The sequence below is a fragment of the Eublepharis macularius genome, chromosome 5 (genome assembly GCF_028583425.1).
Source record: "Eublepharis macularius isolate TG4126 chromosome 5, MPM_Emac_v1.0, whole genome shotgun sequence".
Classification (NCBI taxonomy): domain Eukaryota; kingdom Metazoa; phylum Chordata; class Lepidosauria; order Squamata; family Eublepharidae; genus Eublepharis; species Eublepharis macularius.
In genome coordinates, this window is record NC_072794.1 from 8,022,462 (window position 1) to 8,037,808 (window position 15,347).

The 15,347-nt window shown below is 47.9% G+C and overlaps 1 protein-coding gene across 2 annotated transcripts in view; it reads left to right on the forward strand.

Moving 5' to 3' along the window:
* POLRMT (RNA polymerase mitochondrial) overlaps positions 1-12,628 on the forward strand; it is a 49,946-nt gene extending 37,318 nt beyond the window's left edge. Inside the window, exons 17-21 of one of the 2 annotated variants that reach the window (XM_054979452.1) lie at positions 1,314-1,412; positions 5,095-5,167; positions 6,725-6,816; positions 7,207-7,280; positions 11,383-12,628. In XM_054979452.1, the coding sequence (XP_054835427.1) occupies positions 1,314-1,412; positions 5,095-5,167; positions 6,725-6,816; positions 7,207-7,280; positions 11,383-11,432 (388 nt within the window). In that variant the 3' untranslated portion in view covers positions 11,433-12,628. Of the gene's footprint in view, positions 1-1,313; positions 1,413-3,064; positions 3,496-5,094; positions 5,168-6,724; positions 6,817-7,206; positions 7,281-11,382 lie in introns of those variants that run through there. The other variant, XM_054979453.1, reaches the window with a different exon arrangement.
* Positions 12,629-15,347: the final 2,719 nt, after the last annotated feature.

The following is a 15,347-nucleotide window of genomic DNA, read 5'->3' on the forward strand; positions in this document are numbered from 1 at the left end:
GTTGGGGCGTGGCCCTGTGCTGCCTTTCCTCTACTGCCGGTAAGGTTGCTGGCTGGCTTGCTCCTGGCTGGCTGTCCCTGCTTCCTGGGCCTTCTCCCTCTGGTCTGATCCCCTCCCTCTGGTCTGATCCCCTCCTGGTTGTCCTCACTCTCCCTGCCTGGGCTCCCAGCTTTCCAGTGGAGGGTGGGGCTAGCTGGCTTCCACCTGCCCCGTCTAGCCTTCTGAGGCTTGGGTGCTTCTTTCCCTCTCTCTGGTGCCGGTGGGCTCTGGCCCTGGGGATTCATTGGGGTGGCTGGGTAGCTGTCTCCCGGCTGCCTCCTGTCTCTTCCTCCCAGCAAGCCTGGGAGCTGGGCCTCAGACCCTGGACATTCCATGTTCCTATTATGTGTGTCACACAGCTTTGGATGTTCCTTTTGCATCTAGTCACATCCACAACTGGACAACGTTTCAGCTTTAATCCAGTCCCATAAGTAAGAACAGCACTATTCATACTTGTCCTCGGCTCTTCCCCAGTAGCCAGTTGAGTTCCATCTGACCTGAGGATCTAGCACTATATTTTCTTTCATTTTGGATTGTCTCATCAGAGGGTTTTCAAGGTATGAGATTATCAGAAGTGGCTTACCATTGCCTTCTTCCACTTTGCAGTAATAACCAGGGTTAGTTGAAGTGCTACTGCCGTTGACTGTGAAAGATCCTCTGCCAGTGTTACCTTCCAGTACTGCTGCTGCCCAGGAGCTAAACTTCAAGAATTCTTCCGCTCCCATCACCATTGGAACATCCAGTTCTCTTCTGCTGGTGCAACCGTTGATTCCTGAAGGGAGCGGATGCATCTTAGTCTGGTGTCTCAGCTTTGACCATTCTACTTTCAGTGTCCCTTCTAGGAGTTTAGACTCTTGAACCAAGCTTGCGCTCTTGACTGTGTTGCTCTCAGCTTCCCTTACACACACAGACCCCCTCACCACATTAAGGTGTGTTTCCAGAAGCATCTATACACATCTTAATAAGAAGCAGTGTTTTTGTAAGATGCTATAAACAGGCTGTTAATGTTTTTTGCATCCAATGGGATGCGAGTCCTGTCTCCAATTGTCATTGGCTTAACTCCTCTGATGTCACAGAATGGCAAGGCAGCTGAGGGCTATAGGGACTTGGAAGGACCATAGATCTGGAATTCTGTTGTCCATAATCAGTGTCTTGTTAAGCAACTTGCTGTATGGGTTTTTGAACCCAGCACTTCCAAGTCACTCATGTCTGTTGGTACTCGCTTCATCTCGAAATAGTCTCTTATGTACCCCTCACCCCATGTTTTCCTGCAGGAAACCTGACACAGTGAAGCAGAAAAATGCCTTCCCACCTAACTTCATACATTCCTTGGACTCCACCCACATGATGTTGACAGCTCTGCATTGCCACAGGTATGGAAAGTGAGAATGGGGGAGGACAAGCTGGGGACCTGTAAAGGATCATGAGATCAAGGGTGTGGAAAACATGGACGTTCTGCCTCTTAAAATCTCTCCCTCCAGCATCCTTTTAGCTCTTGGGCTGGGGTTGGGTGCTTGAGCTGCCTAATCTCTCCTCCCTCAGTTTTCCTTTAAGCAACTCTCAGCTGCCCTGAATATTCTCTGCCTCCGTGGGACACGCTCAGTTCCCTTCCAGCTGTTCTCCCTGCACCTCTGGGGAGTCTTCCAAGTAGTTAAACGCCTCTGCCTTGACTGTGGCTAGCCTGTTTTAGTCATGGAAATAACGACAGGCAATTTTACTGTTAAATTTAATGGAGGAGGGGGCACATAAAAATATTGCAAAATATTGCCTAACCACCACCTCCATAATTCACACCGTAGCTGCAGTTCTGCACTGGGCTAAATTGGAGAACAAGCTAAAAACTGAACATGGTCAGTCGGATGTGGTCACATATTCTGCTTGTAGCAGGGGTACAAGACAGCGTCCAGTGTTCGTTGTTAGCTCTCTGGGTGTAGAAGTCTGCCTCCAAGGAATTGGAATTGTGGTTGCTGTGCTCCAGAAAGGATGTTTTGGTTGCATCCGCCCCCCCCCCCCGCCCCCCAATGTTTTTCTGCCTAAGCACTGGTCAGGCCAGGGATTTTGTTTGGCTTCATGGCAAGATGCCCCACCAGAATTCTGTGATCAGCTGGAAAGGGAATAGCTGTGAAACCCAACAGATGGAGGAGACATTCAAACCACTTTGATTCAGAAGTGGCTCAATTTCTGTATGAACCCTGAGCGACTGCCAAATGTTTCATCCTGAAGTGATGGTGGCGTTGTGGGAAGATGCAAGTTGTGTACTTAGATTGTTCAAACCATGCCGCCCTCTTCTGACCCCACGTGCCCTCGCCCCAGGCCCCAGGAGCTATTTCCGTTCATGTTTCCAGACTGACTTGCGCCCTGAAGCTGTCGACGGAAGTCCTTCTAGACTTCATGATACATCTTGGAGGAAGGCCCCCTCTGACAGAGGATGGTGCCGCTGTGATCTGGGCATGGTAGCAGGATGCAGCCCTGTGCTTCAGTTTATAGGCAGCTGCCTCAAGAACAATTAGAAAGTAGAATTTTAAGAAAATAAAGAAGGCTGCAGGGAGCTTCCCCCATAGGTTGAGGCCCTGGAGCACACTGGAGAATTTTCCGCCCCCCTCTCTTTTCCTACCTCTTAAATTCCCCAAAAGGACACATTTTGGGAAATTGATTGGTGAGGGAAGATTCGTTCAAAATAGTTGTTTTGTTTTGGAATGCTGCATATTTCTTAAATCATTGTTTTAAAATAATATTGTTTGTGTTGCTGCAAATCTCTTGGATCCACAGGTAGTAATGACTGCATTGCTACTGCATTGGGTTTGATTGTTGAGCAAGCAGGTGTTGGAACAAAGTACTTTTGACAAACGCCAATCCCAGAATATTTTCTGGTGTTTGGTGCGGGAGCTGCAGCTCTGGAACCCGCAGAGAGCTCTGCCTCCTGCAAGAGAGCAGCAAGGCCTTTGTACAGGATCCGTCTCTGATGTTATCTTTCTTCTTTCTTGCCTCGGATTCCTTCGTCTTCTGCATCTGTTAAACACAACAGCAGCAACCAAGAGCACCTGAAAACACAGACACAGAGACACACACAATTGAGGTGCAAGCCAATATGGTAAAGGGAACGGAGAAGCTTGTTTTAATTGGGGCAAGACTTCCATTTTCATAGGCTCATTCTGTCCTGGGGCAGAGCAGGATAAAACCCAAAGAAATAAAGCCTGCTATCTTGTTCTGTCGATACGCAGTTACTGTGACACCTGAGACCATGATTGAGGTTGGAAGTCAGTGTTGTTAGAGTGTCGGATTAAAATCTGGGAATTCACACTCAGCCAGGAAGATGTTCTTGCTGTAACCTACCTTATAGGGTTGTTGTGAAGATAAAATGGGGAAGGAGGAATCTTGCATGCTATCCTGAGGCCCTTGGAAAAGGGGAGGGGTAAAAAAGTGCTAGATGTAGTCAGTTAACCTATCATGTAGTTGAACCATATATAATTATTTAGTGCTACTCTTTAATTACATTATAGGAGTCTTTATTTTTGGATCCCCCCCCCCCTTTACTGTTTATAGATCTCCTAACTGTACAGAAAAGAAATAAGTGGCTGCCTGATGATACCCGCAGGCCACATGCTGCTTCTGGGCCCTGGCTGTCAGATCTTTCTTTTGTTTGCTACAACATCAACAGTTCCTGTTTCCAGTTTTATTTTTTCATCTCGTTTTCCCTGCTGGGAAACATAAAATTTTTAGAGGGCTACGATTTACAGTTCTCTCTCTTTGTGCTAGGTGTATTTTGTAATGAGTGTTTTATTTAGAACAAAGATATTCGTGGTTTTAAAACGTTCTTATATAGACCAAGGTACAGGGTTTTTTGTGCTGTTATGTTTTTTTACAGTTTGGATAAGAAATCCCCTAAATTCTCACTACTTGGCCCCCAAGACGGAAACCACAATTTTCCTGTAGGTGTCAAAATTCTCTGGATGTTTTGCCCCTTCAGCCATTGACAGCCTCCCCTGTGTGCCCTGTTTGGTGGCAGAGAGGTTTCCTTAGGACTTGGGCCTGCCATGCTCTACGTGGCACATCTTTGCCACTGGGTGGTGCTCCCATCCTCAGGATTAGAGGGTTGAATCAGATTACAGCCCTTGGGGGCCGGAGAGGCACAGGCCTGGGCCCCCAGGTGGTTTGCATGTTTGCATCTTAGGGAATGCTTCTTTGCCCTTGAGCCCAGAGAGAGAGAGAGAGAGAGAGAGAGAGAGAGTGAACATCCCGTTTTAGGTGATGCATCTCTGGCTGCAAGTTCAAGAGGGGTAACGATGTTGGCAAGCACAAACAAACTGGAGCCTCAAGGAACTTTTGAAGACTTAACAATGTTGTTCTGTCATCAGTTAATATGGACCAAAGGTTGTTTCCTCTGATGCGTGAGTTTGATCTTCCATTGTCCGACACACACATGGTGTAGAAAAAAGGCACAAATCTGGCATGTAATGTTATGTAAAATCCAGATGTAAACAAGAAAAGTTCAGGGGCTGCTCCTTAGAGCTGCGATTGCTGATAAAGTCCTCCTTAGTTCTGCTAGGCTGAGGGATCCCTGGTCTTTATCTGAGTCTCAGGAAATGCAATTAGATTCTTTGATGAATTCTGATTTAGCAGTTTCACATGCCGAGAGTGTCCATTTTGAAGCTCTGTTGTTTGAAGAAGGAGGTCTTCCTTTAGTAAGAGTGCCCTGAGAGAGGATGATCCTCGTGGAACAGTCTACAGGAGACCAACATTTTGCCAGACCTTCCCAAGGATTCCTGTTGGCATAGACTGGCATTTTGGATAGTGCATCATGGATAGTGAAAACTGGATACTCTTGACAGTGGAAACGAGTGGGGAACCCCAGTGCAACACTGACATGTAGTGGGATTGTGTCTCCTCCCGTGTGAGCTCTCCTGGCCCTTCTGATGGTCACATGAGGGCCTCCTCTTCCTCTTGAGGTTAAGCGAGGTTGGATGGCTACATGGTGCTTGAAATGAAAGAGTTCTGCTTGTTTCTTTGGGGTGCTGAGGCTTGGCAGAGCTTGACACGGCTGCTTCTGTCTCCTAGGCGGGGGCTGACCTTTGTCTCAGTCCACGATTGCTACTGGACTCATGCGCTCACTGTAGATGTAATGAATCAGGTAAGGTTCCACTGGATGCTTTTGCTAACCCAAGACAAGACTCTGTCTTCTTCTGTGGGCAGAGTCCTCCCCTTTCCCATAGCTGAGGGGTGTGTATACTCTGTAATCCAGAAACAACACAAGATGTGGTTTCTTTGGCTACAGAATTCAGCTTGCAGGGGCGGGGGGGAGTCTTGCTCTCTCTTTTTTTAAGAGCAAGCTTCTAGCCCTTCTTGGGTGTGCAGATATGCTTGGGAAGTGTGTAGTGCGATCTCAGAAGCCTCTGTGGGCTGTAAAAAGCAGCAGGGAATCTGTACCCTGCAGAGCTCCCCACAGGCAGCAAGCCCAAAAAGAAGCGGACAGAGTGAGAGAGATGGAAGGATTTGCTCCATTTGCATACATTATGTGGGTCGTGGATTTATTTAGTAGCATTTTCAGCCAAAATTGGCTCCCCCAAGTTGCTCGTAGCAACAACTACAAAGGAAATTAAAATTCAGTACCAGCATTCCTCAGGAAGAGTGGGTGCCAGCTTGCAGCTGAATCAAGGTGTGACCGGGAGGGGGGGGGGGCTGGCTGGCTACTTCCATCTCTCAGGTGGCCCATCCTGTCCCTTCCTATTTGGAAATGAGGGGTCTCAGAGTCCCCCGCCCCTCTTAACTGGCCAGAGAGGTCCTGCATGGCTAGGAGCAGATTTGTGGCAAGAACACCCCAGGAGCAAGAACGACTATCGCAAGAGACAGTGCAGGGAAAGTTGGGCAGCATCCGGTGGGCTCTCCCAGCTCCCGTGGAAGTTCCCAGTCTTCTCTGCTGGTCCTGGTCTTTCTTACATCTGGCACCCTTCTTCATGAGGAGCCACCCTGTCTTCTCTTGGGGGTCACATGAAGTGGTTGTGGAATGGTCCCAGCTTTGGCTTCCGGGTGGCACCTCCCTCCCTCCACAGGAAGCTTTAACTCCCCCCCCCCCCGGTGCCTGCAGGGGTGGCCTTGCAGGGATGCAGGAGGCTGCTGACTCTGCCACCCCCTTCTGAGCAGCCCCGGGAGGTTGTGGGACATGAGAGGGTGCCCTGTTGGAAGCTGGAAGGAGGGTGGCTTCCATGGTGAGGGAGGAGGGGCATTCCGCTTTCCCCCTAAGCTCATGGCTTTTTGGGCACAGAATTTGGATTGCCTGTGAGTGGGAACTTGTGTTTATGTAGCGCTGAGAATTGACATGCCTGAACTCTTGCAGACATAACAGGTTTGGTCTGTAGCTGCTTTCCCAGCTCTTGCCCTTGACCAGCCAGGCATTTTCTAACTTCTGCAGCTGCAGAATCAATTGCTTCAGTGAACTGTGTGATAATCGAGGTTTGAAGCAACCTGGCAAAGGTCTGGGTGTGAGATCTCCCCCGTCACCCTGGCTGTGCCTCTGTTTTGACAACCTCTAGGAGAGAGGAGCTTGGAGAAGGAAAGGGGCTAAACGCCAGTGCTGCTGCTGGGAGGGTTGTTCCTCCTCCCCCAGGGCCTGTTCTCCCTGAGCTGGCTTTTGGAACTTCTGGCTGGTGTGGGGCTCTGCCATTCACCCAGCTCCTGCTCTGTTTCCCAGGTGTGTCGAGAGCAGTTTGTAGAGCTGCACAGCCAGCCCATTTTACAGGACTTGTCCAAGTTCATGCTGCAGAAATACTGCACCCGTTTTCCGTAAGTGGCAGATTACTTTTCTCTTCCCCACCAGATTCCTAACCCCAGAATTTTTTGCATCTTGAGGGCTTTCCACTGTGGGGTTCTTGGGAGGACAAAAGTCGGCAGCTGTAAGCCTGAAAGCCACCCTTCCCTGAGCCAGGCTCCCGGTTGGAGACTTCTGCTGCAGAGGTGGTGGGGAGGTTTGTTAGCAAGGTCCCTGGAGCAGACTTCACAATTCTAAAAAACAAAACCCCGCACTGTTTCGTTGCTTGCCTTGAACTAAAAGGTTTCACTAACTTGGCACGGAGTGGGAGGAGAGGGGTTTCTTTTTGGGATTGTTGGGGGGGGGATCTTTTTTGCATAGATAATTTAATTTGTCATATAACAAAATCATTTTCCCGTCCCTAGGACTGAGTTGAGGAACAAGAAGTTCCTTGAGTATCAGAGGCTGGTGCAGTTGCTATCCAATGTTCCTGAGAGAGGTATGATCATGGAGCATGTTGTTGTTTGTTCTGGGGACTTCTGCAGCTGCAGAATCTGCAGAAATTCTGCAGCTGCAGATTTTCAGGAACAAAAGGAAGATTGTATGTGTGTCCCCAAGGCCCTGCCTGGTTTTCTTATCTGTATAATTTTCAAAGCAAATTTTGGTGAACGTGCACTGCAGTGAATCTCACTGATGCCCCTGGGAATTTAGGGACAGCTAGACTATTTAGAATCAATGATTCAGTAACTGGTTATCTTGGTATTTAAAGCCCATTGGGTTAGACTTCCTTTAAAGATAAGTTTACCCAAAGGTACTAGTCTGCAGAGAACCAACTTTTGTAAAGATTCTTTGTTTCATCACCTGGAGGCAACTTTCAGAAAGCAAGCAGATGTTTCCAAGCTGTTGTTGGAATACATGATGTGTTTTACCAATCTATTTTCAGAGAATCTCTGCTTCAGAGAGGAGGCAGGTTTCTAGTCCATGTGACTACCAAGATTGGCTTGATTGGCAGTGCTTTTACCAATCCAGTCTGAGATGGTTATTATAGCTCAGTTAGACTAATCAGCTAAAGTAAAGTTTACCTGATCATGCCTGTTTTATGTGTGAGGGCACTCCTAAAGCGAGTGTAAGCTCTACAATACCCAAATAGTTTACAGGACACTTTATTGGTAAAGATTTGTTAATTGTGCCAACCACCTTAAGAGTCTGGGCTAGAAGCAGGCTTTTCAGGGCCACAGACAACTCCATAACAGCAGATAAGTTGCTCTTGGTGCAGGGTCTGATGATTCCCACCCCCACCCCACCCCCACCCAACCCTGGTGTTTAGAAGAGAAGGGTAGCTCCTAGCCAGATCTAATGGGACCTTGAGCAAAAATTCAGGGAACCCTGGAGTCCTAGATAATTGCTGAGTGGATTCCTTGGAGGCTCCCTCATCGCATTCCTGAGTTTCAGACTCTCAATCTTAGACCGTTCTGTGGACAAGATGCCAGTCCCAAATATTTCCTTGTAGCAAATCCAGCACCTAAATAGTTGCATTTCAGAAAACGTTTCTGCAACTCATTGGCGTCTTCTTCTCCCTGCTTTGGTTTCTTTCTCTGAGCTTGTAACCTTATCTTTTTAAACCTCTTTGTTCCCATTTGACTGACTGACTGACTTTCTTTCTCTCTCTCTCTTCTATTGGTGTGCAACTATAAATTGTTAGAAAGAACATGAAATAAATGAAGCAAGTTTCTAGTTGTCATGACGGGAGCAATCTCTTCCTCCCCCATTGGCTACCAGTCGTACCCCTCATAGTTGCTATTTATACAAGCAACGCAGCATAGAGTTCTGATGCTGTCGGGTCTATCAGGATGAGTGTGGCATATTCGCGTTACCTTGAGTGACAGCCCACTTCGTTAGATGCACGGACTATGGGCACAAGTAGATCCACACAAATAAGAGGGCACAGAGTGGAATGGGGTCAAGCAGGAAGAACCGTCAAGCCAAGAGACTAGTTTGTTGCATTCTCTTGCTGAACACACCGGAACTGAGGAAGCTGCTTTATCTTTGGTCTATTAAGATAAACATCTTCTTCTACTCTGACTGGTGGTGGCTTTCCAGAGTCTTTCACATTACCTGCCACCTGATCCTTTAACTGATACGCCACGGATTGATCCTTAAATGCAAAGCAGATGCTGGAACTCTGAATCGCAGCCCACCCCAAGCAAGATCCAGGCAAGAGTTGGACCCCTCCCAACTGGTAATGAAGGGGCAAAAGAAGATGAATTGTGTACATAAATATCTCTGAAAGGATAATTGTTTTCTGCCTTGAGCTAACCACTCACCGTCTCAAGGCCAAGACTTAACAATCTTAAATCTGTTCATGAATTCCAGCACAGCTGTTCCTTAACAGAACCTCCATTTGAACGTTTCCTGTAGAAGTACTGCAACCTCTAAATTGTTTTGTTCTTCCAGTCTGTCTCCAGTTTGGAGAGGTCCACACACCACTGGGATCCCTCGCTCTCTGGACTGACTCTTGTTTTGAGCTGTGCTCTGCCATGTAAACATGAACCTGCCAGGGCTTCTGTGTTCTGTAATAACTCTCTCCCCACCCCCTTCTTGTGTGTGTGTGCTTGCGTGCATCTGCCCACTTCGTGTAACACATCTCATATCTGGTGAAGTGGCCTCTGGTTCACACAATCTTATGCTGCAATAAATTTGCTCTGGCTGCAGTAGCCTAGCATGGCTCTCTTCCCAGGAAGTCTACTAGCCCATCGGTTTGATGCGTGGTATGGTACCAAAGGGCAGTATCCCACAAAATGGCCCTTCCTGATCTCAGCCCTCATCGAGACCCAGAGAACGGTGCAGGCTCACCATTTTTACTTGCCGGCTTGGATCCTTCAGATGTCTTTCTCTCATTCAGTAACCTGAGGAGGCAAGGAAGCCTCAGGGCACCCAGAGAGTATTTTTTGGCTGTTCCAGCCTCCAGCTGGGCTGGAAGGGGTTGTCATGTCCAAGGGCACAAGGCAGAGGTGGGATGAACTTGAGTGCATGGCACTCATGCATGGCACTGTGTGTGTGTGTGTGTGCACGCGCATGTGCGTGCACAGAAATTTTCCTGTTTTACTGGAATTGGGCCCCCAGTACATGTGCCGTTGACTTCTGCTCTTTCCCTCTTGGCCAAGACAAAATCCCTTCTGGCTAACTAGTTCAGTGCTTTCTTCCTATAAAATAAGCCCCTTGAGATCTTTCTTTACTGAGGTCCATTAATTGGAGATTAGGAACTTAATACCCTTGAGTAATATTTATGTCATTGTGGTTATTTCATACAGGAAAGCAAAAAGAGTACGAGAGAGAGAGGGTGGGAGAACCCAAAATCAGCTGCTTATTTTGCAATTGTTAATTGATCTGAGTTTTTTTCTGTCTTTGATTCCAGGAGGCAATTTGCAGCATTAGTTAGCTTGGCTTTATTTCTTTGAGAACTTTTTGGCAAAAAGCGTGCAGCGTTTTCTGGTTTTTTGCTGTGCCGTTTGGCAGGGTGCCTTCTCTTGCCCATGGGGTCTTGTTGGGAGGCCCACCAGCCTGGAATCTGTCATGCAGGAGGCAGGTGGCTGCTACCATGTCATTTCAAAAAGAAGATGCACCCCCTGCCCACCTCTGTTGTGTTTCTGCCTCTGTTCTCTAAAGCCTGCCTGCCATCAAACACAAGCTGCCTGAGGTGCCTCCTTGGCTGATTGCCCATCTTCCCTCCAGGCTGTTTCACTTTGAAGGACTGGAGAGTACCCGAAGATCAGTTATTTATCCTTATTCTTAAAGAAGGGGGAATCCTTTTTGTTCTTGAATGCTCTTTAATAGCCCATAAAGTAGCCCATTTAAAAACAAACGTGACTAATTGCTCCCCCTTTCATTTTGAATTCCAAAAGCAAACTTGGAGTAGAAAACCTTCTAGAAGATTCTATAGGGTTCCTCCCCCCCTCCCCCCATACCTGACTTTTGATATTGAATCGAGAGAGGGAACCAGTGCTTCCAAAAAGTCCGAGGCTTTTAAAAAATATTAAAATTGGGGGGCACACTCCACTTTGATATCCGAGAGTGAGAATGGCCAGTCCTCAGAGGACACCATCCCCTCCCTCCCCAGCCTTTTTGCATGAGTTGATGACTACTGCTTGGGAAAAAATCACATCCAGGACAATGACTTGTACAGAGTTGCAACAGCCAACCTCTAACAGCTGTGGTAGCTGAATGATTAAATTGTGCATCATGCAGAAAGGCAGCAGAATCATCTGTGGAGGCTGATAGGAAGGAGCCCAAGGCCAGAGTTTGACAAGACTAATCATGTCGAGACATGGCGGGTAGCCTCCTAAGCTCCCAGGATACTTCTGAGCTGCCAAGAACCTTCTGTTAGCCAATTAAAAAACTCTTCCTGGTGCACGGTTTGGGGATTCCTGTCCTGAATGATCACAGATTTGAATGTCATCTTCGTAAAGAGAGCAGGTATTTAAGGAGGGCAGGCTGCAGGCAGGCCTCTGGGTCCAGGCCACAGAGCAGCGTTTTCTGTGTGAGCAGACATGAGGGGTTTTGAACAGGCATTCTGTCTCCTGACCATCTCTTTCCTCTTCCAGGTGAATTTGACCTGCAGAAGGTGAAGGAATCCACCTACTTCTTCAGCTGACCTCAGTTGCTGTTTCCAAAACTCTGTTTGTGTTGCCCAGCCTGGATATAGAACTGGTCTGCTGTCCCACCATGTAGGCCTGACCTCCCTGAGAACTACAATCTCTCTGCTCCCAGGAGCAACGGATTGCTGTGGCAAGCACTGGTCCTGCTCAGAACACCATTGTTTCCTTAGGGGTGGTGTATCCATGGGGGGGGGGGGTTGCAGAGCACTGCAGATTGGGCCAGTAAGTGTGCCCGTGTCTGCAAACAAATGCATCACACATGTGAAAGAGAGGGGTGTGTCCTGCGCTCTTTGCAAGTTGCACTGGACACCCTCCCACCCACCCCACCCCCCAAAAATCTGGATCTGAATGTGTGTTCTGCTGTCTTTCTGCAGTGCTGTATTTTTGCACTGCTTGTTCTTAAATCCTGCAATAGACTCATAGAGAAAGCTGTGGCTGTGGTCTTTCCCTGGTTTTTGCCTTGGTCCAAGTGCTGCAATCCTCAAGGTGCCACCGGTCTCCATTGCAAATTCTCTATGCAGGAAGGGAGGGCAAGGTGGAATGAGCTGGCTTGACTGCGTTTCAGCTCCCCATTTAGGAGTAATCTTTTCTCCCACCAGGACAGTATACTGGCTTGGTGGGTGGGCTTGAGAATAGGCCTTGGGAATGTCTCCCATCCTTCCTCATCTCAGCGGCTTGGTGGCCCTGGGCCAAATTCAGCCCTCTGGAGAGGTCTGGTCTGCCCTCCCACACATATTGACTTCTGGACAAAAGACCACAAAGCATCTTGGGACACCAAACTTGCCTTCAAGGAGCAGACCCAGGTGAGCTGTTGCCCCTGCCATTCCTTGCCCCCTTTTTATGCAGGCCCCGCAGAAAAACAGTAGTTTCTGGTCTGGAGCCCTGAGAATTCATGCTTATACATTGGGAAGAGGGAGCTTCTTCCCTGTGGCTTCCTCCTGTGCTGCTCTGATGTGCAGTGACACAATTATGCCATCACTGGCTTCAGATGCTTGTATGGACCTTTCCTGCATCCTTCCACCCTGTCACCACATTGGAAGGAGTTCACAGCTCCCCCTCTTCCAGCAGTAAGTGTGGATCAGTCCTTCAGCTTCCCTTGTGGGGATAACCTTTTCTTCCCCTATGCTACTTGCTGTTTCAGCATGGCAGTTATTAATTAATGTAAATTAAAGAAAAAAGGTATTGAAATCTATACTGTGCCTCATCAGCATCTTCAGTCTCCTCCATCAATTATCCCAGTCCACTCTTTGCGTTGCACAGAATACATTGATAAGGGCTCTGGTCTATTGGAAGGGCCTGTTGACTGAGAGAGAGGCTGCATCCCTCTGGTCCAGGGAGAAAGAGAGCCTGCAGAGAAGGTGGAGTTTGCAGCAAAGCAGTGTGGCACGGAGCTCAAAAGAACAAAACAGAGGGGGCTGATTCACACGGCAGAGTCCATTGCCTTATGCTGGCAACACCAGAGATGGCTCGCACTCGTGTGTGAGCCACTGCAGGTGAAATAGCACCTGATGCCACCTCAGTTTTCATCTGGCTGAGTTTGCATGTGCAACAATTCTTTGAGAATGTGCAACGCTATATGCTTCCCTTTAAAAAAAATTAATAGTTTTCTAGCTGCCATCATTGGGAAGGTGTGCTTGAAAATAACTAGACCATGTCAGATGAAATTTCAGAAGTCAGAAGAGTGGCTGAATTAGGTTTTCAGAGATTTGGCAGCAAAGCTTCAGTGTCCTCTACATCTTGGTGTTGTTCCCCCTGATTTGCAAAACCCAGAATAAATTATACAAAATAAGAACTCATACTAAACATGTACTAAAACATTTGGAGTCCTTTGGAAATAACATCTAAATTTGAAGCAGAGAGCCAATGTGGGATGGTGGCTAGCATCCTGGCCTTCTTCTGAAGATACCGCCCCCCCCCACACACACACAAACACACTGGTGCACATCCCTGCACAGGCAGGAAACACTCTGGCCTGTAGCATATGCACATGATCAGCGTCACCTATTTTACTAGGTTATTGTGAGGCTTAAAATGGCTGGAGGGAATCTGTGACAAAAGAGAGTACTTTTAAATAGTTAACAATGGGAATACACAGGTTTGCATGTACCAAATCTCTCATTTCATGTGATTAGAAATTGATGAAGCGGTGGGGCAAAAGTGCTTGTTATGGGTTACTGTTTCCCCCAGTTGCTAACAATAGGTTGTGTATCTGCAGCTTCATGCATTCATTCCACCTTAATGTGAATCAGTTCCTTTAAAAAAACAGGCTTTATCTGCCCTAGAGAGTTGTGACCGGGTCAGTCCTGAAAGAGGACCAATGGGGGTCTTTGCTCACCCTTCTCCCTCTTTTAAAAAGTTGTATCCAAGGTCCTCCAAACTCACAAACTCGTCGGCTTAACCCAGTCATTCCCCAAATGTATGCTGGGGCTTTATCTTTTTCCAAAAGTTCTCTTAATAAAAATAACATTTGATTTATATATCGCCCTTCAGGACAACTTACTGTCCACTCAGAGTGGTTTAAAAAGTGTTGTTATTCTCACGACAATAATCCTGTGAGTTGGGTGGGGCTGAGACAGCTGTGACCGACCCAAGGTTACCCCGCTGGCTTCAAGCTGGCTCTCCAGGTTAGAGTCCTACCTCTCTTAACCACTACACCAAACTGGCTTTCTAATTGGCTGCTGTGGATGGTCGGGGCGGGGGGGTGGTAGTGGTGAAGAGAAACGTACTGCAGGATTCCACTATGAAATGGTACAGCAGGATTTGAGACCAGTGGCACAGCTGTCCTACTACTGACCTGAAGAAACGGTACAGAGTGATGAGTCAGTCACCTGGCGGGGAGTGAACAAAATTCCCAAGACTTCCGTGAAACTTGTTGGTAGGTATTGTGGTTCTCCTGGGCACCACATTGGAGAACCACTGGTCTGTAGTGGTCTCCTTGTCTCTGACTGAGAAGATCAGGCAAGTGATGCTGTTTGAATGCAGGCATGTGGATGGAAGCAGAAACTCGTGTTGTAGCCATCTGGCCACTGCCTGTGGGTCCCTACAGAATTCTTTTTTCTGCAGCATTGATAGAACAGCAGCTATCTGTCTGCACATCATTCTGTGACTGCAACAGCTGTGTGCTGGTACCTTGTTCAGGGGAGGGGATGGTTGCAAGAAGCCTTTAGAGAGTCTCATGCAGCCCTTTTTGTGAGATGCATACCAGAAATGAGGCCTGTTCTGCAAAAGAGCTTCTAAAAGACGAGCTGCTAGGTGACAAGCACTTGTTTGGACATGTAGGATCAAAGCAAGCATCTTTAAATAATTGAAATACCTGCACAGATGTTGTATGCATAAAAATGGAGAAGAAATACATTGAGTATCGTTTTTTTAAAAAAAATCCTTGCTTTAAAATCTTTTTCCTTTTGACTATTCAAATCTCTTTGCAATAACCTACTGTTCTGGCATTTGGGGCCTACGTGGTAACCAGATGGTAACCAGACCCATCCACCTTGGCTCTTGGGGAAAATCATCATCATTACAGCACACGTCCGCTTTTGCTGTTCACGTAGATACTGGCAAGAGGGCCCAGGTACGCTGGGCTTTCTGCTGCCATAGCTGCCTCTGGAGGGTGGCTTGTCTGGCCGTCCCACAGTGGCAGCGCCCTCCAGAAGGGTGAGCGGGCTCACCAGGCTGCCCTACCCCCACAGCTCCCTCTGGAGGGGTGGGCGGGCTCGCCTGGCCATCCCACAGTGACTGCTCTCTCTGGAGGGGTGGGCAAGTGGGCTTGCCTGGCTGTCCCACCGCTGCAGCTCCCTCTGGAGGTCGCATTCGCCATGATGGATTTTTATCCTGGTGCTCCTGTGCAGGCGCACCAGGATAAAAAGTGCATCATCAGCAACATGGTTTGCCTTTTATTATGGCAGATATAT